Below are 22,965 nucleotides of genomic sequence, written 5' to 3'. Positions count from 1 at the left end.
CAGCTCTGGTTCTGTACTGGAGGAAATCCAGCTGGAGTTGGAGGGGTGAGCTTTGCTCTGCATTTGCCCTGTGGCAGCTGGAGGTGACGGAGTGGGGTTTGTGGTGGGGACGAGGCTAAAATCCACAACGGCATCTTGGTCTCTGCTGTGGGGGTGCCTGTCCCCAGGGTGCTCCCGGCTGGGACTCAGGAAGGAGATGCTCACCTGGGGAGGTGGCTTCAGTGTCACCAGGCCTCTAACCCGACCTGGGCAGTAGCTCCAGGTGTCATTTTAAAGCAAAAATGGGGCAGCATTGGACGCTAATGGAGTGATCTAGATAAGGAACCTTTTTTCTTACTACTGAGAAGCCAGGAGTTGGACTCGATGATCCTTGTGGATCCCTTCCAACTCGGGATATTCTTTGATTCTGTGATTTGGAGGAAAATGTGGACTGGGGAAAGTTTCATGGACTAGTCAGGAAAAGCCAGGCACGGTCCTGAAAGAGTGACTCAGTCTTTTCAGTGTGTCTCTGCCGAGCATCTTGGTGCCAGATGCCCTCCAGGACCTGAATCCTCTTGTGGGAAGTGCTGGAAAGAGCTGTGGGCAGGGAGCCCAGTGGGGGTGGGGATGGGGCTGGCAAAGCTCACAGCTTTCTCTGAAGCTTATTTGCCCCTCCCCAGAGTGGGGACTGATCCAAGTTTGATTTTGTTCCAACCCTGCTCAGATATCAGCTATCAAATGAACTACTTTTCCTGGGAGTCGCCTGGGATCGGGCGATACTTGACCTCCTTGACCATCCAGGGCTTCTCCTTCCTCTTCCTCCTCTTCCTCATTGAGACAAACCTTCTCTGGAGACTGAGAACTTTGGTCTGTGGCATCTGCAGGCGGCGGAAATGGGTGAGCTGAAGCACGTGGGAGGGAGAAGCAAGGTGCCCTTGTGACAAAGCAGGAGTCCCTGCAGGCTGGAGACAGGCCTGTGTCCCTTGCTCAGGTCAAATCCAAATGCTGGGGGTTCATGGGGTCACTCAGATGTGGTGGTTAGGGCTCCAAATTCTGCTTCTGCCTTCGTTTGGCGCTCTGCATGAAGTGTCACTTGGCTGGGATGCTTTAGGAGTTGCAGCTCCCAAGCCCCATGGGCTCTTTGCCTTTTTACCTTGCAGCTCCCAAACCCCGAGGGCTCTTTGCCTTTTTACCTCAATCATCTTCCCTGGGGAGCAGCCGTGGGGCAGGTTGCTCCGAGGGGCAGGTCCCGTGGCACGTGTGGGTTGGCAGAGGGAGTGGGGTGCCCTGGAGGTGGCTGATGGAGGGGGTGGCTCCTGCCAGGGCTGTGCACGCCTGCCCAGGTCAGCCCAGAGGAAGCAAGCCCCTTGTCCCACAGCAGCAAGGTGACGGTGCTTTTTGTCCCTGTGTTTAGGTGGCACTGCTGAACAGGGTGTCTGTGCTTCCCGAGGACCGTGATGTAGCAGATGAGAGGAAAAAGGTTTTGGAGTCACCACCAGAGCTGCTGTCATCTCTGAGCAGCCCCCTGGTCATCAAGGAGCTCACTAAGGTGAGGAGAGCGTGGTCCTTGCTGAGCGTCCTGCTGGGAGCAGAGCCGGGCTCCCTGGGGGCTGGTGAAGCCCCCGCTAGCCTGGCTGTGCCGTCGGGCACCTGGCACGTGCTGTGACCTGCACGCTTGTGCTTTGCTCTCCCCCAGGTCTACGACAGCCGGGAGTCCCTGCTGGCGGTGGACAGGATCTCCTTGGCAGTCAGCAAAGGGGAATGCTTTGGTCTTCTCGGCTTCAACGGAGCGGGCAAAACCACCACGTTCAAGATGCTGACAGGTGATGAGAGCATCACGTCAGGGGATGCCTTTGTGGATGGCCACAGCATTCTGGCCAACATCAAGAAGGTACTGAGGGCTCAAAGTGCCTCTGAGGAGGGCATGGTTGCGAGTGTCAGGGGTGATGTGGTCTCGTCTGGCTCAGCTCTCCCTGTTAATTTGTTCACCTGGAAGCAGTCCCCTCTCCACTGGGTTAACAGATACGAAACTAAGGGAAGCCTAACCTTGTGAGGGTGGCAGACGCTTCTTTAAAGTGGGTTAGCTCTGTAACTGGGCATGTGAAAAATGTGAGTCAGTGCCCACACTCAGATGGTGGTCTCCCTAAAACAAGCAGGTGAGATGCTTCCAAACCCCTGCTAGGTCTCTCCTTGCTGGGAATTGCCCACTCCCTGTGGCAAGGCAAGAGATAAGTCACAACCTGAAACACCCCAGAGCGTGGGTCAGGGTTTCAGCCCCATCCCTGGGCGCACCTACCACTGTCAGCCCTGGACATCCCCGTTATGTTAAGCCCATAACCTTGCAGAGGTGCAAAGCAAACCTCTGGGGGTGCCAGGGCACCTTGTGGTGCAGACCTGCTGCCGAGCTGACCCCCTTGGCTTCCTCTCTTCCCCCTCAAGGTCCAGCAGCGGATCGGGTACTGCCCGCAGTTCGATGCCCTCCTGGACCACATGACGGGCCGCGAGACCCTCAGCATGTACGCCCGGCTGCGGGGCATCCCCGAGCGCTACATCGGCAGCTGCGTGGAGAACATGCTGAGGGGGCTGCTCCTGGAGCCCCACGCGGACAAGCTCGTGAGGACCTACAGGTGAGCAGGGACTCAAACGTGCCCCTGTGCGCACCCACCCCCTCTCTGAGGGGACCTCTCCCCTTTGCCTCGCGTGGTTTCCCCGTGCTCACGTCGGGCCCCTCTCCGTCTCCCCCTGCAGCGGTGGCAACAAGCGGAAGCTGAGCGCCGGCATCGCCCTCATCGGCGGCCCCCCCCGTCATCTTCCTGGATGAGCCCTCCACCGGCATGGACCCCGTGGCCCGGCGTCTGCTCTGGGACGCCGTGACGCGGACGCGGGAGTGCGGCAAATCCATCATCTTCACCTCCCACAGGTGACTCCTCCGGGCAGGGCTTGGCCCGAGGTTTTGGGGGAGCGGCGGGCAGAGCCGGCACGTCCCGGCGCTCCTGCCCTGCTGAACGAGCCCCCTCCTGTCCCGCAGCATGGAGGAGTGCGAGGCCCTGTGCACGCGGCTGGCCATCATGGTGAACGGGCAGTTCAAGTGCCTGGGCAGCCCCCAGCACCTGAAGAGCAAGTTTGGCAGCGGCTACACCTTGCTGGCCAAAACGCGGAGCGACGAGGAAGGCGAGCTGCAGGCCTTCAAGGCCTTCGTGGAGAAGACTTTCCCAGGTACCGGGAGCTGCCAGGCTGGGGGCCAGGTGCATTTGTGAGCTTCCGTGAGTTTCTTAGCTCAGAACCTCTCTCTCCTGGTCTCTTCCAGGCAGTGTCCTGAAGCATGAGCACCAGGGCATGGTGCATTACCACTTGACCAACAAGAACCTCAGCTGGGCACAGGTAAGGGGGTGCTGGAGCACGTCTCCTCCGTTTGAAGGAGGAGGCAAGGGTGGCTGGAGGGGTGGCTGCGTTCCTGCACGTTCACACGCTGATTTTGCTTGTGTACATCTCAAAGTATTTCCTGAAGGCTCTGCGACAGCCGGGCGGTGGAGGGGCTGTGTTTGGTCATCACGTCCATCCCAGCTGGTGTCTCCCTGCTGGGAGCACAGCACGGGTTCCCGTGAGCCAGCACAGACCCACCAGGACCTGCGGGGTTTGAGCCTCGCTGCTCCCTGCTGCTCTCCGGGGCTGCAGGCGGTGGCTTTGCAGAGCCACCAGCCCTGTTGGACCCCAGCCCAGGAAACGTGTGTATTTTTTTAATGGGCTCGGGTACTCTGCTAAATAATGGTACTCTGCTAAATAATCCGTCTCCTGGCTTCTCACCACCCTCCTGCCAGGGAAGGTTTTGCTGCCCTGTGGTTTCCATGGGGAAAAGCTTTGCTCTTTCAGTCGCAGCCTGCTGTGGCTCTCTCCAGGATGAGGTAACTGGCAGTGACTGGTGCTGCTGTGCTGTCCTGTGCAGGTCTTTGGGGCCTTGGAGAAAGCCAAAGAGAAGTATCGCTTAGAAGACTATTCGGTTAGCCAGATATCCCTGGAGCAAGTCTTCATGAGCTTCACTCGCTTCCAGCACTACACAGAGGACAGAGGGAAATGAGCAAAAGCCCCCTGGTGTCCTTCTTCATGGACTGGCCCTGCTGCCTATACATAGTATATATAGAGACAGTAATTTATATATCAGCGTGTGTCTTAAATAATGTATAAATGTAAGAAAATTTTCACTGGGGTGGGGAGAGGATGGAATCGTACCCTCTGCTCTCGGGAACATAAGCAGTGCGTGTGCATTGTGTGCTGCCGCAGCGCACGTGCATGGATATGGGTGTGCGTGTGCCTGCGTGCGCATGTGACACTTCACTCGTCATCATTTGTCCCCATCTACAAAAAAAAAAAAAGCCCCCAAAGCCGGGGAAGGCACGGATGGGTGCAGACAGGCCTTGTGGGCTGGGCTGGAGCTCCATCGGCAGCGGGGTGCAGGAGCCTCGGGTCCCCACACACCCGTCCCGTCCCCCCCGCACACCCTGCCCGACACTCACACGCATCAGGAAGTTGCTTCATGGTCTGTGCACGCATGTTGAATTGTATTCTGTTCGGTGTTTTGGTTTGCTTGTGGTTTATCAGGATGCTGTTGAATAGCTTAGATCCAAAATATGTGCTGGGTTAATTAGGGTGCTCTGTGGTTGCCCTCGGAGGCACTTTGCCCTAGCTGGAGGGGACACAGAGGAGCAGCCGCAGGTTTTCCCCAGCAGCAAAACTCCCACCCCGAACGCGAGCGGTGCAGGAAAGGCAGAAAGGACAGGCTGTGTCTGCACGGCCCTGGGTAGCGCGAGCAGCGTGTGCTGAGTCGTCTCCGTTGGCACCAAAACCCCTGGTGCGACCTCCCCAGGCTCCTGGTGCCATGGCAAAAGGGAACCCCGAGAGCTCCTCTTCCTCCCGCTGCCCAAAAACCTCCGTGGGTGCCGGCGAGCTGGGCAGCAGCCCAAGCGCTGTGAGGCTGTGCGGGGCTGGCGCTGGGCCGGGGGAGGACGCCCTGATGGCGAAATGCCCAGCGCGTGATGAATCCTGCCCCGGGGCTCAGCGAGGAGGTGGCGATGGGTTGGAGGTGTTGCAGGCTGCCTGGGCATGCTGCCTGGCTCCGTGTTGCGTCCATTAAAAGGTTTAAACAGCAGCACTGCCCTGGAGCCTGTTACGCAAGCTGCAGGGACGGGGCTTGGAGGCTGGCGATGCTCTTGCTGCTCTGCCCCCCAAGTCCCCCCCCGCACCGTGCTGGGCTGCAACCACCTGCGCAGCCCCCGGTGAGGCTGGAGCTGTGCGCGGAGCCCAAAGACAGCGACGGGGATTTATTTTGGTGTTTCCCAGCGTTGCTTTTTGTTTGTTTGTTTTACATACGTGTTTATTCTTGTCTGTCTCTAACTAGTCCCTGTGTCACCTGCGGGCAGTCCCCTTCTGGCTGGCTGCTCCGTGATCAATGCAGAGCTATTTGCACTATAGTAATACACACAATTGCACATACTAAATGAATTAATATTTATGGCAAGGGGTGCTGATTCCCTTCCTGTGATTGCATTGTCAGGGGTTGGGTTACATTTTGGGTTGGGTTTTTGTTTTGTTCCTGTAACTGAATCATTCTTTCCTGTTCCATTTTTCCCTTTGCCTAATGTTGTTGTTTAAAATGATGGTGCATCATGTTATTAAGAATTTCCCTGGATCTTAACAAAGTCTGTTTTTATTGGTGAGCAGCAGCCCTGGAGCACCTAGGAGCCCCCTTGAGCTGTGGGTGCAGGGGATTTGCTCACTGGGAGCATCCCTGCACCATGCGGGGGATAATGAGGGAGCCAGGGAGGAAAACCCCAGCACCCCTGCCCTTCCACTGCTCTGAGCTGCTCAGTTGCAAGGAAAGCTTGTGGTGCTTTCTGTTGGGCTGTCTTGGATCTACCAAGAGCGTGCTGGGACTCACGGTGCTGGCTGGGGGCAGGGGGAGACGAGTAGGACAGGGCAGAGCTGCGCCCACGGAGGGGAGCAGTGGGGGCAGGAGGGCTGGCAGGGGGAGGAGAGGGTCAACATGGTGCAGGATGGCACAGCCACACGCCTCCAACACGGGGGTCCTGCTGGGGCAGGAGGGACCTGACACGGGGTGCTGGGTGCATGGGAACGGAGCCCTGCCTGCGGGTCCCTGACCCTGATACGGGACCAACAGCACTCCTGGCCTGTGCTGGAGCTGGTCCCAGGCGGGCACGGCCACCCTGTGGCACAGCCGACGCCGTGTGGTGGTCCCCAGGGCCCTGTCCTGCACCTCTCCTCCTGCAGGGCCGGGATGCCGGGGGTGCAGCTGCTGCTTGGCCCCAGGCAGGAGCAGCGGGGATTGGGGATGTGGCTGCTCTGCCTGCCGGGGCTGCAGCACTGTTCTTGTTCCCACCATAGGAATAAAACAGATTTTTTTTCCAGTGGGTGTCTTCTGGCCTCCTTCAGTCAGGGGCAGCTCCAGCCTGAGTCCCATGGAGCCTCCTACCCCGGCAGAGGGGTGGGCTCCAGCTTGGGACAGCAAGGGAACTGGGGGCTGGTGGTGTGCCTTGGGGCCCTGCACTCACCGGTGGGGCTGCCAGCAACCCTCTGCAGGGAGTGTCCCCCTGTCCCTTCCCCAGCAGCACGGTGCTGGCCCTCGCCCCCTTCCCCCTGCTGCTTTACCCCCGTGTGCTGGAGAGACAACGCACAGCGAGGCTCTGACCACCTCCTGCCCTACCCCACATCCTCCCTGCCCCAGAGGTGCAGCCGCCTCCGCCTGTACGGGGTGGAAGAAGCAGGAGGCAGCTCCGAGGAGGGCCCAGAGGAAGCCAAGGGGCTGCTGCAACTCTCCCCCAGCTCCACCAAGCAAATCCTCCCCGGCCGGCCGCAAGCGCCTCGCCACGGGCAGTTTGAGCGCTTTATTGTCTGGCAGTCCTGCTACAGCGACCTGCTGTCCTCCGGGGGGGAGGCCGCTCCTGCCTGGCCCCAGCGCGGCACCGCAGTGTCCCGGGGGGCTGCCGGAGCCGCAGACGTCTCAGAACTGGCACTTGAGGAATCCCGGCCAGGGCCGCTCGCGGCTCCTCCGCCCTGCGCAAGGAGCAGGCGTGTGGCCGGGCATGGCTGTGGTCCGGTCCCGCCGTCCTCGGTGGGCTGGCAGAGGGGTCACTGGGTTGCTGACATCTTGTAAAAAGGTGTTTCTAAATACCACCGAGTCCAGTGTGTGACCAGAGGCTCTTAGCTTTTTTTTTTTTTTTAAGAAAAAAAAACTTTCTTCCCTTTTATGATATGTTTCAGATTTTGGCCAAAAATTGTTTTGCCCACCACTCCTCCAGGTCAATGGGAACAAAGTCTGAAAGAGAGGGGAGGGAGAGAGCATAGGAGAGCAGCTGGAGAAGGCAGCAGAGCACAGCGTGTTCCCACCAGTGTACGTCCCCATTGTCTATTTGCCACTGGGAAAAACAACACGGGGATCCCCACTCCCCGGTGCCCCAGGCTGGGGCTATGGGGCCCTTCTCTTTTTGGGGCTGTACCCTCCTCGGCTGCTGCAGCGGTCCCGGGGTGGCTGTCCAGAGAGCTCGCTCCAGCCGCCCTTATGGACACACGTTGTCCCCTGCCTCTGTGCTGCGTGCCCAGGGCAGGGGAGGCAGCGCCCCAGGGCAGGACCAGGGGCTCTCCGCATGACATCGGCCCCACCTTGGTGGCTGGAGAAGGCACCGCTTTGAGACAAGGCGGCAGTCAGACATCCTGCTTGCTTGGGCCTCCAGCAGGGCCTGTGGGATGCCACCCATCCCCAGCAGGGCACCCTGGGGCTGGCCCCAGCCCCGCACTGGCCCCCCCCATCCCCACCCCGTTCCCCACATCGCCTCTCCACCACAACCCAACCCCGCGCTGGGGCCGCACGCCCCTCACTCACATTTCAGACTGGGGTTCGGGGTTTTCTCTACGTACTGCACGGGCCCGCGGGCACTCTCCCCTCTCTGGCTGTCGTCCAGCTGCTGCTCGACCTCCTGCCAGGCTGGGGACAGAGGGCAACGGGTGAGGCCCAGGCCAGCAGCGCCCTGCGGGCCTCCCCCCCCGAACCCCCCGCACCTTCGTATACGAAGCGGACGTTCTCCTCGTGGGCCGCCGTGTAGCACTCCTCAGGCCCCGGGGCGTGCGATAGCAGCACCTGCGGCCGCTTGCCGTTCACTCTGTTGAAGACGAGCTTCGGGAGTGGGCTGTGGGAGCAAGGCGAGGATTGAGGAGGAGGAGGAGGAGGAGGAGGAGGAGGGCAGCTCGGCCTGTCGAGCTCCGGGGGACGCTCGGTAGGAAGGAGCTGTGATGCTTCGCTCTGCAGCGTGGCCGGTGCTGGACGGGTGCCGCAGGAGCTTGTGCGAGCGATGCACACGCGGCCAGCCCCAGCCTCGAGCCCGGCCCGCGGGGCTGCCAGGGGACAGCGGGGACAAGGCCGTGCAGCACGGCAGGGCCACTGCGGCTCAGCGCCGTCCCCTCCCCATCACTCCCTTCTGAGAGCCACAGCGTGGAGGGGCAGGATGGACAGACAGACAGGGCTGGCGCCCAGGTCCAGAAGGCAGCGCTCAGCAATTCCTTCTCCCCCAGGAAAAAGCTGAAGCACCCGCTCCAGCCTGGGCCAGAGGCGCTGCTGGAGGGTGGAAGAAGGCCACGGGTGGCAGGATCCAGACCAGCCCTGAGGCAGGTGGCAGTGCCCACAGGCAGGTCCCCAGGCCAAGCAGGGACATTTGCTTTTCAGGTTTCAGCTATGCCCCCAGCGAAGGCAGAAGGGTTGCTGCAGGATGACAGCACGCTCGCTAGGCTGGGGGCACAGGGAAGCAGTCTGGGCCCAAAAGTAATGGGGAAAAGCGTGCCAGGGTGCACGGGCCTGCTGCTCAGCCCCGTGCAGGGAGGCAGCTCTGCACTGCCAGCTGCCCCCACGGTGCCCTGTCAGCACGCACGGCCGCTCACAGCCACGCAGGAGACGTGGGGGGGGGGACACATGAGCGTGTGGCAGCCGCAGGTGGCACCGGGAACCTGCCAGCTGCTGCAGCTCTGCAAAGCCTGGAGTTGGCGTGCTTCAGGGCAAACACCTCCACCTCACGGCGAGGGGAAACCGAGGCCCGGAGGCATTAAATGAGGGTAGCGCGCAGGCACGTGCCTGGCCAGGCAACCACGCAGCCTTGGACTGCAAACCTTGGAAAGCATTAAATTGATGCAACAGGCAGCAAGGAAAGGTCACCCAGCCTGAGAGGAGCCTCTGGAGGGTGAAGGGCACCACGGGTGGGGGAAAGCCCCAGGCTGCTCCCAGCGGAAGGGGACAAGGATCAGCCCCAGGGGAACTGTGCCTGCAAGCACCGGAGGGGAGATGACAGCAAAAGCAAGAGCTGCCCCCTCCCGCCCTGGCACTAAGGAAATTTGCTGCTGAAGAGGAATTGCTGAAACACCAGGAAAATGGAAGTGAGATGTTGTTTGGGCAGTGGGAAGTACTTTGAGCACAGGCAAACATCCGAACTCGTGATGCCGAGCTCGCTGGAGCGGCCCTGCTCCTCCTGCTGCAGCAGCGGGGTGCCCAGCTCCAGCAGCACATCCACAAGGCACTCGGGGAACCGGGACAGAGATCTGGGAACTGGGACCAGAGCGGGCTCCCCGTGACCTGGCACCCCTCCTGCCCAGAGCAGAGCACTCGAACCCATCTGGAAACCCTGCGAAGCCAGACAGACCGAAACTGAGGACCTGGAGCGAGGCTCAGGAGCATGCTGCACGCGAAGGTTCAGTATTTGAGCTGCCCTGCGCAGCTCTGGGGCAGGACATGTTTGCAACGGTCACGCTTCTCACGGGACAAAGTCTGAAAGGCCCCAGAGCACGGGGCGGGGGGGGGGGGGGGGGGGCACGGTTTGCAGAGCAGCAGAGAGCTGGAGCAGGCAGCCCCTGCCCGTGCCCCCGCAGCCTGCGGGAGCTGCCCCAAGGCACAGGGCAGGGTAAGGCTCCCCCAGAGCCATGCAGCCCCAGAACCAGCCCCAGAACCACACGCACGCCCCAGGGCAGCGAGCACGTTCAAGCGCCTGCTGCAGGGAGCGTGAGCAGGCAGCCTGCCCTAAGGAGGGGGAACGGTTCAGCAGTTAATTTATGAGATGACAGGCAAGAAAGCAAGCTGGAGGTGAAGCTTTTCTTATTCATTTCTTGAAGATGGAGGAAAGGGGAGAAAGCAGCGTCGTCTCCTCCCGCTACAGCCAGCCCGGGGCTTGCCCCAGCTCCCCAGCCCCACGCCTGCTGCAGCAGCGTCCTCCTTCAGCGAGGTTATCTCCCCCCTCCAGTTGCTTAACCCCCTTCCACCAGCTCCAGCGACTCCTGCTAAGAGCTGGGAGCCCATCCCAAAGGCTTTTCTCCCCCTTCCTTGGGGAGGGAAAGGGACAGGTGGCGAGGGCAGGGAGCAGACCCAGGCCGCAGGGGCTGCCTCACAGAGCCAGCGAGCCGCACGGAGCCAGCGGGGGAGCCCCCTTCTCGCAGACCCCGGGGGGGGCCGAGCACACCCCGGGCGGGCAGTAACCGACCGCGGCGGGCCCTGCCGGGCTGCTGGAGGCTCTGCGTGCACCCGGGGGAGGCCGAGCGAGCCCCGCTCCCTGCCCCGGCGCTTGCACAACTCCGCCGGGGCCGGCCGCGGGGGGCTCCCAGCCCACGGCGGGGGGGAGCTCGCAGCCCGGTGCTCCCAGGCTTTGAGGGATCGGCCTCGCACCCAGAGCGGCCCGGGGGGCCCGGCGAGGCTCCGCGCCCCCTCCCCGCGGGGCTCAGCCCCCGCAGCGCCCCCGGCAGCCCCCACCGGGACCCCACCCCCCCCCCGGCCGCGGTCCGGTCCCCCCAACCCCTGATCTCCCCCTCCACACCGGCGGGGGCCTCCGGGCCCCGTCCCGCCCCCCCCCCTCCGTCCCCCCCCGTCCCGTCCCGTCCCGTCCCGGCGCCGCACGGCCGCGGTCACCTTTCCCCAAGGTCACGGCGCGGCGCGGGGCTCACCTGGCGGGGGGCCAGGCGCCGGGCTGCAGCCGGCCCCGCGGCTCGCCCACCTTGCTCTCCACCGGCTGCTGCGTCGGACCTGCGGGCGGCAGCGGCCGTCAGAGCCGGGCGGCGAGGAGCTTGGGGGGGGGGGGGCACCGGCACCGCCGCTCGGCCTCCCCCCCTCCTCCTACGCCTGTCCCTCTTTGCTCTGCCCCCTCGGTCCCCGGTCCCCGCTACCTGTGCGGCGCTGCGTGGCCAGCTTGCTGGGGCCGCGTGTCAGCGTGTACATCCTGCGGCCCCCCCCCGACGGCACGGCCCGGCCCGGCCCGGCACGGCCCCGCCGCTCCTGCCGGCCGAGTGCGCTCCGCGTTCCCCCCCCGCCCCGCGGGCCTTTAACCGGGCCCGCCCCCTCCTTGAAGGGGGCGGTTCGCCGAGCGCGGGGCCGTGGGGGGCCGTGGGGGGCCGTGGGAGCTCGGGAGGGGGGGGGGGGCGCTAAGAGGCGTGCGGGGGGGGCGCTGCGGCGTGGGAGGCGCGCGTGGGGCGCGGGGGGGCCGCGGTGGCACGGGGGCCGTGGAGGGCGCAGGGCGCGGCCCACGTGGAGCGCAGGGGCGGGGAGGGCGCAGGAGTCACTCGTGTGACACCCGGGGGACACGCGCGGGACCCCTGGGAGGACACATGGCACGTGCAGGGGACAAGGAGGAGTGGCGGCTGGGACGCGCGGGAGCGGGCAGGGGACGCTCGGGGGACAGCGCGAGGTGCCAGGGCACGGCCGCGGTTGGCACCGCGTGTCCTGGGCCGCAGAGGTGCCACCACCCCCTGTCCCTGCGCGAGGGGACAGCAAGGGGGCCCGGGTCTGGGTGAGGGCAGCACCTCCCTCCTGCCGCTCTGTGTCCCCAAACCTGCGCGGGGCTCAGGGACCCCCCGGGTGCTGCCACCCACTGAGCCCGGAGGTCCCCGAGCTGTGTGGGCAGGAGCAGGGTGCCCCCCAGCGCCGCTCCCCACGGGGCCACCCCACAGCGCAGGACGAGGGGCTGGGTGGCCGCGGCCCCATCCCCGTGCCGAGGTGACCTTTGGACGGGGAAGGTGCGCCGAGGTCTGTGGGCCAGAACGTGTGGTGGGAGGCGCGGGGCCGGGGATGGCCCCCATGCCGGGGCGGCGTCACCTGTGGGGTGCTGGGGGTTTTGGGGAGAGGCTGTGGGACGAAGCTCGTCGGGGTGGTGAGGATGCCCCAGCCTTGCTCCAGCGCCTGCACAGCCCTCCGGTGCCGCTCGTGCAGTGGGGACGAGCAGGGCCGGATCCTGCAGGGTGCTGGGCACCCCTGGCCGGCCCACGGGGGTGCAGCCAGCAGCCCCCCCGGAGCTCCCCCAGCCCCTCCAGGATACCTCACACGGCAGACCCTGGTTAACGTGACTGTGACCCTGCAGCCCGGGGGACCTCGGTGTTCCCGTCCTGCCACCAGCTCGCTGCCGCCCGGGGGGGGGGTCGTGCCTCAGTTTCCCCGCCCGAGACAGAAGCAGATTGCCGAGGACACCTGCGTGCACACCGGTCACCGCGTGGCCTCCCCACGCTTCGCTACGCACAGGCCCGGAGCCCCGCAGCACCCCGGGCTTCGGCGGGGGCACCGCGGCCGTCGGGGGCCGTCGGGGGGCGCTGCAGGAGGGGAGCGGGGCCGTGGCGAGCTCAAAGGCAGCAGGGGCGAGAGGCACACCATCGGCGCCGCTGGTGTAGTGGTATCATGCAAGATTCCCATTCTTGCGACCCGGGTTCGATTCCCGGGCGGCGCAGGAAGTTTTTTCTTTCGTTTACTTTTTTTCTTCAATCTCGACGAAATTCGCTTTTCACCTTTTAACGTAAAACCGCCGGCTTTTTGCCACGTTCCGGGGCCCGGACAGCGGCGGGGCGGCTGTCGGTTTTTTTTTTTTTTGGGGGGGGGGGGAGGAAGGAAGGTGGCAGCAGCCCTGCGGAGCGGGCTGGGAGCTGTAGTCCTGTGCCCTGCGCCTACACTCCCCAGCGTGCGGTGCCGTGCCGTGCCGTGCCGTGCCGTGCCGTGCCGTGCCGTGCCGTGCCGCCCCGAGCCGCGCTGTGCCGCGCCCCCCCCCCCCCCCCAGTCCAACCATGCTGGCGCCGGCGGCGGCGGAGCGGAACAAGGGCCCGATCCTGGCGGTGCTGCGGGAGTACGCGGGGCCCGGCGCCGTGCGGGTGCTGGAGGTGGGGGCGGGCGCGGGGCTGCACGCCGCGCACTGCGCCCGGGCTCTGCCGCACGCCCGCTGGCTGCCCTCCGACGTGGAGCCGCGGGCGCTGCGCAGGTGAGCGGGGCCGGGGCCGGCGGCTCCGGGCTGCCCGGGGGCGGCCGCAGCGGGAACCGAGCTGGGGCCGAACCCCTCCGGGGTCTCCAGCCGGGAGCGTTCGTTTCTGGGCGGCTCCCGGGGAGGCCCGTGCGACGGCGAGGGGATGCGGGGGGCATCGCGCCTCGCTGCCCACCGGCACCGCCGGGAACCCCGACGGAGCCGCCAGCCCCGCCGACGAGCCGCCAGCCCCCCCCGAGGAGCCGCCAGCCCCCCCCGAGGAGCCGTCAGCCCCCCCGAGGGGCCGCCAGCCCCCCCGAGGAACCGCCAGCCCCCCCCGAGGAACCGCCAGCCCCCCCCGAGGAGCCGCCAGCCCCCCCCGAGGAGCCGTCAGCCCCCCCCCGAGGAGCCGCAAGCCCCCGGTTGTTCGCGCTGCGGGGCTGCGTGCGGGGCCCCGCCGCGCCCAAATGCCCATTCCAGGCATTGCAGCGCCGGACGGGATCGGTTTTCCATTGAGGAAACCAAAATAAATGCGGGCTCTTAAGCGGAGAGGAATTCCCCGGCAGAAAATAACTCCCTTCCAGCGGCCTGGTGCAGGGGGGCAGAAATAGCCGCCTGGGCTGGGGGGCGCAGCCCGCGTCCTTCGCACCCGTCCCCTCGCTGGGAGCGGCCCTGAGCGCACACCGCCCTGGTTAAAAATACTCCCCGGGCTGGGGCAGAGGTTCAGCGCGGGGCCAGACCGCCGTGCGGCACTCAGAGCCCTTCTCTGGCCGCATCTCCACATCCAGACTTATTTTCAGAGCCAGGATGGAGGGGTTGTGCTGCTTGCCCTGAGCCCTTCGGGGACGGGGCTGGAGGGGGAGTGCTGGGACCTGGGAGCAGTTTCTAGAGGGTTTCTCTGGGATTTTTCAGTGTGTTGCTTAAAGTCAGGTTTGCAGGAGGCTCTTCTCCATGTGGCTGGGAGCCGTGCCGCTCTTGGTGCTGTGCGGGCTGGGAAACTCCTGCTCTCCAAAGCAGCTCTCTGGATGTGAGCGGAGGCAAGGCTCATCCAGTGCCCCGTCATCCCGCAGCCCTGAAGCACCAGGCTCCTCGCCTTGTACAGAGAGCCAAGCAAGTGCCCCCCTCCTCTGCTGGGTTGCGAGCACAGCCTTATTACTAGACATCAGAGACTCCACCTGGGAGACGCTGCCGGCAGCCGGGGCGGGTGGGCTTTGGGTGCTGGTGCGGGGCCGCGCTGGGGCTGACACGGGGGTTGTGCCAGCAGCATCGCTGCCTACGCAGAGGCCATGCAGGTGCCCAACATGCTGCCGCCCATCTACCTGGACGTCTCGCAGGGCTGGGAGACCTGGGGGGGCACCCAGCCCGCCACCCTCGACCTCATCGTCAGCATCAACATGATGCACATCTCGGAGCTGCGGTGCACGGAGGTGAGCGGTGCCCGGCACCCCTGGGGGCGTGGGGGGCTCGGGTGCAGCTCCTTGTATTTACTGGGGGGCTCGGGGCGATGGCTGCAGTGCCCAGGGTTGGCAAATCAGCTGTGGGGTGTCCCTGGCGTTCTGACCCGGCCCCTGCCTCTTTCTTTCCCCAGGGGCTGTTCAAGGGTGCCGGGGTGCTGCTGAAGCCCGGAGGCGTGCTCTTCACCTACGGGGTGGGTGCTGCTCGGCCGAGTGCCGGGTGGGAGCACGGCAGTGGGATGAGGGGTGGCCCTGGGGATGCTGGAGCTCCTGGTGGGGGGCAGAGGGGAGGATTCCCTGGGCTGGGAAAAGGGGGGGCTCAAGTTAAGGGGGGGATCAATCTTCAGGGGAATGCTGTGAGCCCTGGATGGGGCTGCTTTGGCCATTAGCCCCCAGCACTGGCGGGGTGCTGTCTGCTGGGGTGTAAGCACTCCTGCATCACCCCAAAACACTGCAGAGGAGCAGAGCAGAGGCTGGGAGCCCTGTGGTGGGTGACAGCATCTGTGGCCCCTTCCAGGGCTGTGTCCCTTCTTGCTTGGCCTCTGCGTGGCAGGGACAGGGACAGGGACTGGGCATTCCAGCAGGGAGCTGTGGCTCGAGCCCACAGCTCCGGCTTTGTGTCCCGGCAGCCATACGCTGTGGATGGCCAGATCAGTCCCCAGAGCAACGTGGACTTTGACCGCAGCCTGAGGCAGAGGTAGGAGGGGGAAGCCAGGGGCTGGGGGGTCCAAGCAGCCTGCCTGGGGCTGCCGGTGGCCCTGCCTGGGGCTGCCCGTGGCCCTGCCCGTGCTGCCCACCGCATGCTGGAGGAGGGAGCTCCCTCCGAGTGTGATCCCTCGGGAAAAGACCTAAAGCAGAGGCTCAGGGAAGCCCCCACACCTCGGGGCACCCCTGGGAGATGGGGGGGTCATTCTGGGGGTGAGGTGTCCGCCTGCCCATCCCTCTGTCTCACCGCTGCCTCCCTTCCTGGCAGCAACCCCGCCTGGGGCCTTCGGGACACGGCGCTGCTGCGGCAGCTGGCTGAGGCCAACGGGATGCGCCTGGAGAGGATGGTAGGTGCTGAGACCCTGGGGGGGCGGTCCCCGTGCCGGTGGCCCCCCCCCCCCCACCCGACCCCAGCTCTGTGTTTGCAGGTGGACATGCCGGCCAACAACAAGAGCCTCATCTTCCGCAAGCAGTAACCCGCCGCACCCTGCGGGCACCTCCTGGCACGGCTTTGCAAGGGGCCGGGCACGTGTTGTGCCCCGTGTTGCCCTGCGCCGCTGGGCTCGGCCGGTGCTCTTGGGTCCATCTCCTCTGGCTCCATCCGTGGGACTCCCTGGGTGGCGCAGCGGGCACAGCCTGGGAGGGGGCGCAGCACGGCCGGGCGCAGGGGGCAGCTCTCTCCCAGTGCCGGTTTCCTTGTCTCTGGGCAGGCGCCGTGCCGAGGTGTGGGACCCCGTTCCCCACGTGGGACCATGCTACTGCCCCCAATAAAGTCTGGGGGGGCCGCGCCCCACCAGCAGCTTCCCAAGAGCTCCAGCCCGGCCGCCGCGTGCCGTCCCTCTGCCAGAGACACATTTGGGGTGTGTGGGGGGCTCTCCCTCCATCACCGCCCCCCAGCACCGAGGCTGCGGGGCACCGGTCCCTGCCCAGAGTCCTGCAGCACGCAGCTGCGGAGCAGTGCAGAGCTCGAGGGCATCACGCTGCACCCGAGGCTTCGGTGCTGCAGGAAGGGTGTCGTGGGTGGCGGTCTGGGCAGACCCCTCTGCAACCCAGCCCAGTCTTTTATTGCTGCTGCCCAGGCTGGGGGTACACAGGGAGGGCATGCAGACAGATAAATTACAGGGGAGGGAACTACAAAATGGTGATAACTGCTAAATAAAAGCTGCGGGCTTGGCTGTGCAGTCCCTCCCCCGGCAGGGGTCTGCAGCCCCACAGCCCCCGCGTCTGCGCATCCTGGCTCGCCCCTAGTCCTGGAAGCGGTTGAGGAGGTCGCAGGTTTTCTTCTCCATCAGCTCGTAGATCTTCTTCACCCGCTTGTCGTTGGCTGCCCGGACGTAGCTGCTGGGGTCCAGCGTGGCCATGCCGTCGTGCACCTCGCCCATGATGATGAGCGGCCCGTCCTCGGCCGTCATGTTGGGGCAGGGGCAGCTCCAGTCCATGTCGGTCAAGGTCACTTCCAGATACTTGATGTTGAAGAACTTGAGGCCCATCTTCTCATCCTTGAGGACGTCCTCGAGGGCGAAGCGGGCGATGCCAGAGTCCTGGTCCTCGACGATCTCCATCAGCCGCCCCACGATGGCGAAGTCGCTGCGGCAGAGGCTCAGCACCATCTTGCTCTTGAGGCGGCAGGCCTTGCACTGCAGGCTCTTGGGGAAGGGGCATACGTCCTCGCAGGTCTCCTTGCTGTCGAAGTTGTTGTTGTTGCCCTCGCAGCCGCCATAGACGAAGGAGTGGCACTGCTTCAGCAGGTGGTTGTAGGCCCAGCGGGGCTCCCAGTTCTGGCAGGGGCCCTGCACCATGGGCAGCAGGCAGGTGGGCCGGGCGCTGCCCAGGCAGGCGGCACGGCACTCCTCATACGTCTCAAAGTGGTTCCTGTTGGCGCCGCAGCCGCCGTAGCGGAAGGTGAGGCAGGAGCCCTGCTTGGCGTCGAAGTGCCAGCGCACCTCCAGGGCCTCGCAGCGGCGCCGGTCGGGCTCCTTCAGGCACTCGGCGCTGGGGAAGGGCTGGGGGCTGCTGGCTCGCGGGGCCCCCCCGGGCTCCCGCTTGAGCACCGAGAGCGGGAAGTCGGCGCGCAGCAGCCCGGCGGCGTTCCTGGCGGTGCAGGTGTAGATGCCGGCGTCCTCTTGGCGGGCGTTGTAGATGACCAGCTGCCCGATGTTGGTGACCACCACGTTGCCGTACATCTGGTCCGGCCGCATGATGAAGTTCTCGGCCCGGTCGCTCTGCTTCTCCCAGGTGATGTCGGGCCGCGGGCGGCCGCTGACGTCGCAGCGGAAGCTGACGGTGCCGCCGGCGCGCACCGACTGGTGGAAGGGGTTGCTGTAGAGGGCGGGGGGCACCGGCACCTCGGGGCCGGCGCCTGGCGTAGGCCGCGCCGTCGTCTCCCGCGGCACGGGGCTGGTGTCGGGCCAGGTGAAGATGTACTTGCAGGGCACGGTGGTGAGGCGCGTGCCGCGGAGGCACGCCTCGGCATCCATGTAGCACTTGTTGTAGTAGGTGAGGCCGTCGGAGGCGCAGGTGAAGTTGGGCTCCTTCTCGCAGCGGTCCTTGCACTTGCAGACGGGCTGCCCGTCCCAGATGTCGCAGTCGGAGCCCTGCTGTGCGCAGACGAAGCTCTCGCACGAGGGCCCGCGCCCCAGCTCCAGCGCCGGCAGGCTGCCGTCGGCGAAGCGGGCGGCCACGCAGCTGCGTAGCCCGCAGACGTTGGTGCAGCACTTCTCAAAGCCCTCGCAGTCCTGGCCGGGAGAGGAGTGGAAGGGAAGGGAGGGGAGAGGGGGTCAGCACCGTGCCACAGCTGCGGGGATGCTCCCACTGCCAGAGAGCCTCCATCATTCCTGGGCTCCTCTGGGTGTTGGGTCCGAGCTGGACCTTCCCTGCACAACTGTGTGTCCCTGGACCCAGGTCAACCTCAGCCCCCCCCCCCCCCCCCCCGGGATGGTGAGGGTGAGGCAAAGACAGCCCCCACTGCACAGCGGTGCCAGGCTGTGGGGCAGCACAGTCACCCGGTGAAGACCTGCCACCATGGGTGCACTGAGAGGGGACGTGGCACTGTCCCCCCCACCACGCTGCTGTGTGGCTCAGGGAGTCTGCGAGCTTTGGCTGGCTGAGGGGAGGCAGAACTCGTTGCAGTGATGAACTGCAGTGTGGTCACTCCCCTGGGATGGGCAGCACTGGGCTCCTGGGAAAACTGAGGGGCTTGGTGGGGGGAGCAGTCCCAGCGCACCCACACCCCTCGTCTCAGCGACGGCCCCACAACCAGGTGGGAGCATCCTGGGAGGGTATGGGGCGGGGGGAAGGTCTTGGACATGGAGAGTGGCTGGGGGGGGACATGGTGGGGCAATAAGCCGCAGCTTTGCCTGCTGCAGGGCTTGGGAGCAGCCCCAGGGCACTGCTCGTGCATGGCAGAATGAAGTTGCAGAGGGGCTGAGCACGCGGGGCACCGCATCCATCGGCTGCAGCCTCTGGCGCTGGAACCGGCCGTTCCGATGCGCTGGGAACCAGCACCCCCTGGGGACACCCCGGCCCCACGGGTGCTTCCGAGCAGCAGGGTGCAGCACCAGCCCCAAGCCCCAGCAGCACCCAACCTTGTCCCGTCCGTGCCCACAGCCCCCACGCAGCTGCCGCTCACCTGGTCGGCCTGGCACTCCCGCTCGCAGGTGCTCTGCGCGTCCACCCACAGGTTGGGGTTCAGCTGGTTGGGGCAGACCCCCAGGTGCCGCATCCTGGCCGGCTGCAGGCTCAGCCCGGCGGCGGCGGCGGCCAGCAAGGGCAAGAGCAGCGCCGCACGCATCGGCTCAGCCCTGCCGAGCTGCCGCCTGCCTGCGCGCGACCTGGGTCCCGGGCGGCCGAAACTCCGGCGAGGCATCTGGCTGCCCTGTGCCCTGCTGCGAGGCTTGGGACAAATCACATTGGATGGAAGGGAAAAAATAAAAAAAAAAATCAAAAGGAAGGCAGGGAGGACAAAGAGGAGGAGGAGATGAGGTCCAAACCTCTGCGGTTTAGCACGCCTGGAGCATGCTGTCTCTCTGGAGATGCTGCCCGGCACCTCCGTCCATCGTTGAGCTCTCAGGGTGATGGGGACAGCATCGCGCAGCGGTGGCTCAGCCTCGCCGGTGTCCCCGTGCTGGCGGGGGGCTCACTCCATGCCTGGCACCCCAAAGCTGTGGCAGCGGCGGCAGGGCCAGGCTCCCAGCACGGCGGGAGCGGGCAGTGGGGCTGGGGTGCAGCCTGCGTGTGGGGCAGGGGTGGAAGGGGAGGACGGGAAGGTTGTAATCTGAATCCCCTCCCTTCTCACTGATGTTTCTGGGTGTTTGGAATGGAAAAGGCGCTGACCTCAGCCTCTAACCCCGTCTGAGCCGATCGACTGGGCAAACACAGGGGGGAGATCAAAGGCAGAATGCGGAAAGTCTCCAAAGAGAGAGAGTGAAAGGAGGGGAAAAAAAATGCCCGGCCCATGGAGTCGAATTCCTGCAGGATGAGAAAACAGCCAGAGCCTGTTGTCTGCCCGCCGTGGCTCGGCCACCCCGGGTCTGCTGGCGGGGAAGCAGCCGCAGCCCCCAGCCCCACGGCATCGCCGGCCGGAGAGCTGGGCTGCAGCGGTTGGGCAGTGGGGCTGGGGGGCTGCAGGCCCGGCTGCGGGGCTGCTCCGGGACCCCCACCCCACGTCTGCCTTCTCTTCTCGGCACCTGCGGGCTCGCCGAGCCCCCCGTAAACCCACAGGTTTGTAGCTGGCCCTCCCTCCCCGCTCCAGCAACACCCGATGATGATTTGCAGCTGGGTTTTTGCGCTCTGTATTTTTCTGATCTGAGGAGTGCCTGGGAGGCAGCGCCTGGCCATTCCAGACCCCGGCTGGACGCTGTGCCTGGGCTGCAATCCCACCTCAGCCTTGCACAGCACTTCCCGGAGCCATCCCTAAGCTGGCAGGAGCCGGCCCTTGCTCCCAGCCAGATTCCCTTAATCCCCGCTGGAGACTGACCTGCAGCAGGAAGGGTTTCGGAGCGGCCTGGGGAGCATTAACTCCTGCAGCACTGGCAGAAGCTGCGACCCGAGCCATGGCGCCTTTGACCTGGGAGCTGGATGAGCAACAAAGCCCTGCAAGGCGGCCTCTCCTGGCTCAGGCAGACCTGGGTGTGCTCCCTTCTTAGCTTTTCTTTTTTTACCCCCAGCCTGTCATAGCGCTGAGGGGTGACAAAACATGCAAGTCAGCGCCAGATCCAGGCTGTCACCGGGCATCACCCCGTTCCCCAGGCACAGGGGGACTTGGCACGGCTGCTGTCAGCCCCAAATGTGGCAGCTGCAGACGCCCAAGGAGGAGCCGTTGCCTCCTGCCCCAGGCTGGGTTCGCCCCGCATGGCCCCGCTGCAGCAGCTCCCTCCCTGCAGCCCCCGCTTGGTGGTGTGGAGGGGTCAGGATCTGGCCAGGGGCAGATAACCCCTTGGCTGAGCTGGCCTGGGGCATTCAGGGGAGGTTGTGCTGCCCTGGGACACCAGTGGGGAGGCTGGCGAGAGATTTTGCAAACAGAGAATTGCATCAGAGCAGCCCAAGAGGCAGCACAGCAGCCTGGAGCCCCCTGCACCTCCTTGCACGCAGCCACGGGGTTCTGTGTGGAGACCCCCCCCATCCCCAAACCCCCCCCCCCCTCACTCCAGCCGAGATGCAGACACGTGGGCATTGCCACCACCTGGTGACGGGGCTCGAGAGCAGCCCGGGGGCTCTCGGTTGCTTTGGGCCCTGCTGAGGGTGCCCCAGGTCCTTTGGAGGGTGCTGCTGCAGGGAGGACGAGGAAATCCAGAAGCCAGCTTTTGTCCCCGTGTGGTTATAGCACTGCGAAGATCCGGGTGCTGAGGCTTGGGTCAGCTCCTGCACCGTACCCAGCTCGGGAGCAGGGGGAGCATCCGTGGGTCACACTGAGGCACCCGGCAGCCTGAGGTGCCTCATCCCCCTGTCACCGAGATCAAAGCAGCGAGGCCAGGACAAAGGCCTGGGGTGGGGGCGGAGAGGCCTGCTCGCTGCGCCGTGCTCTCCTCGCGTCCCAGATACCCGTGTGGAACTGTCCCCGAGGGTGTTTAACACAAGGCCCTGAAGCACAAAGTGGGAAGATGAGTTCCCTGCCCTGCAGCCTCGGTGCCAGCCAGCTCCCCCCCAGCCCCGTGCTCCTCCGGGGCGGGCACCTCCAGCCCTCGCCTCCCCCGGCGGTGGTGCTGCTGCTGGTGCTTCAGGACAGGGTTGTCAAAGCAATCCTCCTGCCCCCTGGAACAAGCACGTGATAAACCTTCATCATCTAAAGGCTTTCAGTAATTGTAACTTCATCTTCAAAACTCCCTGTCTCTGCACGCCAAGGTGCCAAAGTCCTGTGAGGAGCAGCTGAGGGAACTGGGGGTGTTTAGTCTGGGAAAGAGGAGGCTCAGGGCAGACCTTATTGCTCTACAGCTACCTGAAAGGAGGTGGTGCGGAGCTGGGGTCGGCCTCTTCTCACAGATAACTACCGATAGGACTAGAAGGAATGGCCTCAAGTTGTGCCGGGGGAGGTTCAGGCTGGAAATGAGGAGACATTTCTGCTCAGAGCAGTCAGGCATTGGGACGGGTTGCCCAGGGAGGTGGTGGAGTCACCGTCCCTGGGGGTGTTCAAGAAAAGGTTGGACGTGGTGCTTAGGGATGTGGTTTAGTGGGTGACAGTGGTGGTAGGGGGGTGGTTGGACCACATGATCTTGGAGGGCTTTTCCAATCCTGATGTTTCCATGACTGTATTACCGTGCCCAGTTCTGCTCCCAGCCCCAGCCACTCCTCCGACACGCATCATGCACCAAAGCGGGGATTTTTGGAGGTCATTTCCAAGGTCACAGACATCAATGGTGGTTTTTGCTCAGCAGCCCCAGCCGAGAGGAGCAGCACGTCCCGTGCCGCAGCGAGGATGGCAGCTCCTGCTCCAGCAATGCAGCCACCGCCCCCCCAGCACCGAGCAGCCGGGGTGCAGGCAGGCGAGCACTGCCTCCTCCTCACATCCCCCATGGAACAACCCAGGGGGGCACAGCAGGACGGACCAGAGCCACGGCATGCTGCGGACGGCATCTTCTTGCCCTGCTCCCCCCGCAGAGGGGCCGCTGCAGCAGAGCTGGCTCCTGCTGCCGGTTCCCCCACCTGAAGCCACCCACCCAGACCGTGCTGATGAGGAGCAGTCGCTGCCAGAAGCCACCCGGAGAACAAAAAGGGCTCCGTGACTCTTCCCTGGCCAAGCTTTTACCTTAGTTAAGGGTTTTCCAGGCTGCAGACGCTATCTGATTTCCCCCCTTACTCCCTCCCATCCCCAGCAATAATTACTTAAGCTGTTAAAACAAGCGTGGCCAGTCTGGTACGAAGTGGAAAATCTGATCCTCGGGAAGTGAGCAGGCAGGGGAAGAGGGAGGTCAAGGGGAGGTGGGCTGGGAGCAGAAGAGGATGGGGCGAGAAGTTTCCTTCCAGCCCCGGAGCAAGCTGCTGGCTCTGGACTCCAGCACCCAGCTCCCACGTCCATGGGATCGCTGCACAAACCCACCTGCACCATGGGGAAGGTGCCTTCCTACAGCCACCTACAGCACTCACCC

General features: G+C 64.9%; 4 protein-coding genes and 1 non-coding gene across 7 annotated transcripts in view; 3 read left to right on the top strand and 2 right to left on the bottom strand.

The window, feature by feature from the left end:
* The window catches only part of ABCA3 (ATP binding cassette subfamily A member 3), a 29,683-nt gene extending 24,019 nt beyond the window's left edge, over positions 1-5,664 (top strand). Inside the window, 9 exon segments of the mRNA XM_040574311.1 lie at positions 704-876; positions 1,394-1,528; positions 1,676-1,870; positions 2,419-2,606; positions 2,728-2,773; positions 2,775-2,899; positions 3,008-3,195; positions 3,287-3,360; positions 3,923-5,664. Coding sequence (XP_040430245.1) covers positions 704-876; positions 1,394-1,528; positions 1,676-1,870; positions 2,419-2,606; positions 2,728-2,773; positions 2,775-2,899; positions 3,008-3,195; positions 3,287-3,360; positions 3,923-4,054 — 1,256 coding nt within the window. The 3' untranslated portion in view covers positions 4,055-5,664.
* Positions 5,665-6,860: 1,196 nt separating this feature from the next.
* MCRIP2 (MAPK regulated corepressor interacting protein 2) lies at positions 6,861-11,366 on the bottom strand. The gene is made up of 5 exons (XM_040574312.1): positions 11,179-11,366; positions 10,960-11,038; positions 8,047-8,174; positions 7,871-7,972; positions 6,861-7,306 (listed from the first exon to the last, which is right to left on the bottom strand). Exons 1-5 carry the CDS (start codon positions 11,228-11,230, stop codon positions 7,248-7,250), a joined length of 420 nt encoding a protein of 139 aa, XP_040430246.1. The 5' UTR covers positions 11,231-11,366; the 3' UTR covers positions 6,861-7,247.
* Positions 11,367-12,654: 1,288 nt separating this feature from the next.
* TRNAG-CCC lies at positions 12,655-12,725 on the top strand. Its single transcript has one exon. It is a non-coding gene; the product is annotated as a tRNA-Gly (tRNA).
* Positions 12,726-12,978: 253 nt separating this feature from the next.
* On the top strand, positions 12,979-16,195 carry METTL26 (methyltransferase like 26). Of its 2 annotated transcripts, XM_040574308.1 has the most exons (6): positions 12,982-13,247; positions 14,491-14,653; positions 14,815-14,874; positions 15,310-15,377; positions 15,654-15,732; positions 15,814-16,195. In XM_040574308.1, the coding sequence occupies exons 1-6, from the start codon at positions 13,057-13,059 to the stop codon at positions 15,859-15,861; spliced, it is 609 nt and encodes a 202-aa protein (XP_040430242.1). In that variant the 5' UTR covers positions 12,982-13,056; the 3' UTR covers positions 15,862-16,195. The 2 variants fall into 2 exon arrangements, with proteins under 2 accessions (XP_040430244.1, XP_040430242.1); XM_040574310.1 differs by lacking the exon at positions 14,815-14,874 and having other exon boundaries at positions 12,979-13,247.
* Positions 16,196-16,432: 237 nt separating this feature from the next.
* Positions 16,433-20,964, bottom strand: WFIKKN1 (WAP, follistatin/kazal, immunoglobulin, kunitz and netrin domain containing 1). Of its 2 annotated transcripts, none has more exons than XM_040574306.1 (3): positions 20,361-20,964; positions 19,014-19,277; positions 16,433-18,120 (listed from the first exon to the last, which is right to left on the bottom strand). In XM_040574306.1, exons 1-3 carry the CDS (start codon positions 20,436-20,438, stop codon positions 16,630-16,632), a joined length of 1,833 nt encoding a protein of 610 aa, XP_040430240.1. In that variant the 5' UTR covers positions 20,439-20,964; the 3' UTR covers positions 16,433-16,629. The 2 variants fall into 2 exon arrangements, with proteins under 2 accessions (XP_040430240.1, XP_040430241.1); XM_040574307.1 differs by lacking the exon at positions 20,361-20,964 and adding an exon at positions 19,375-20,334.
* Positions 20,965-22,965: the final 2,001 nt, after the last annotated feature.

The sequence above is a fragment of the Cygnus olor genome, chromosome 15 (assembly GCF_009769625.2).
Source record: "Cygnus olor isolate bCygOlo1 chromosome 15, bCygOlo1.pri.v2, whole genome shotgun sequence".
In the NCBI taxonomy this organism is placed as follows: domain Eukaryota; kingdom Metazoa; phylum Chordata; class Aves; order Anseriformes; family Anatidae; genus Cygnus; species Cygnus olor.
The sequence above is the reverse complement of the archived record's forward strand: the minus strand, read 5'-3'. Positions and strand labels throughout refer to the sequence as shown.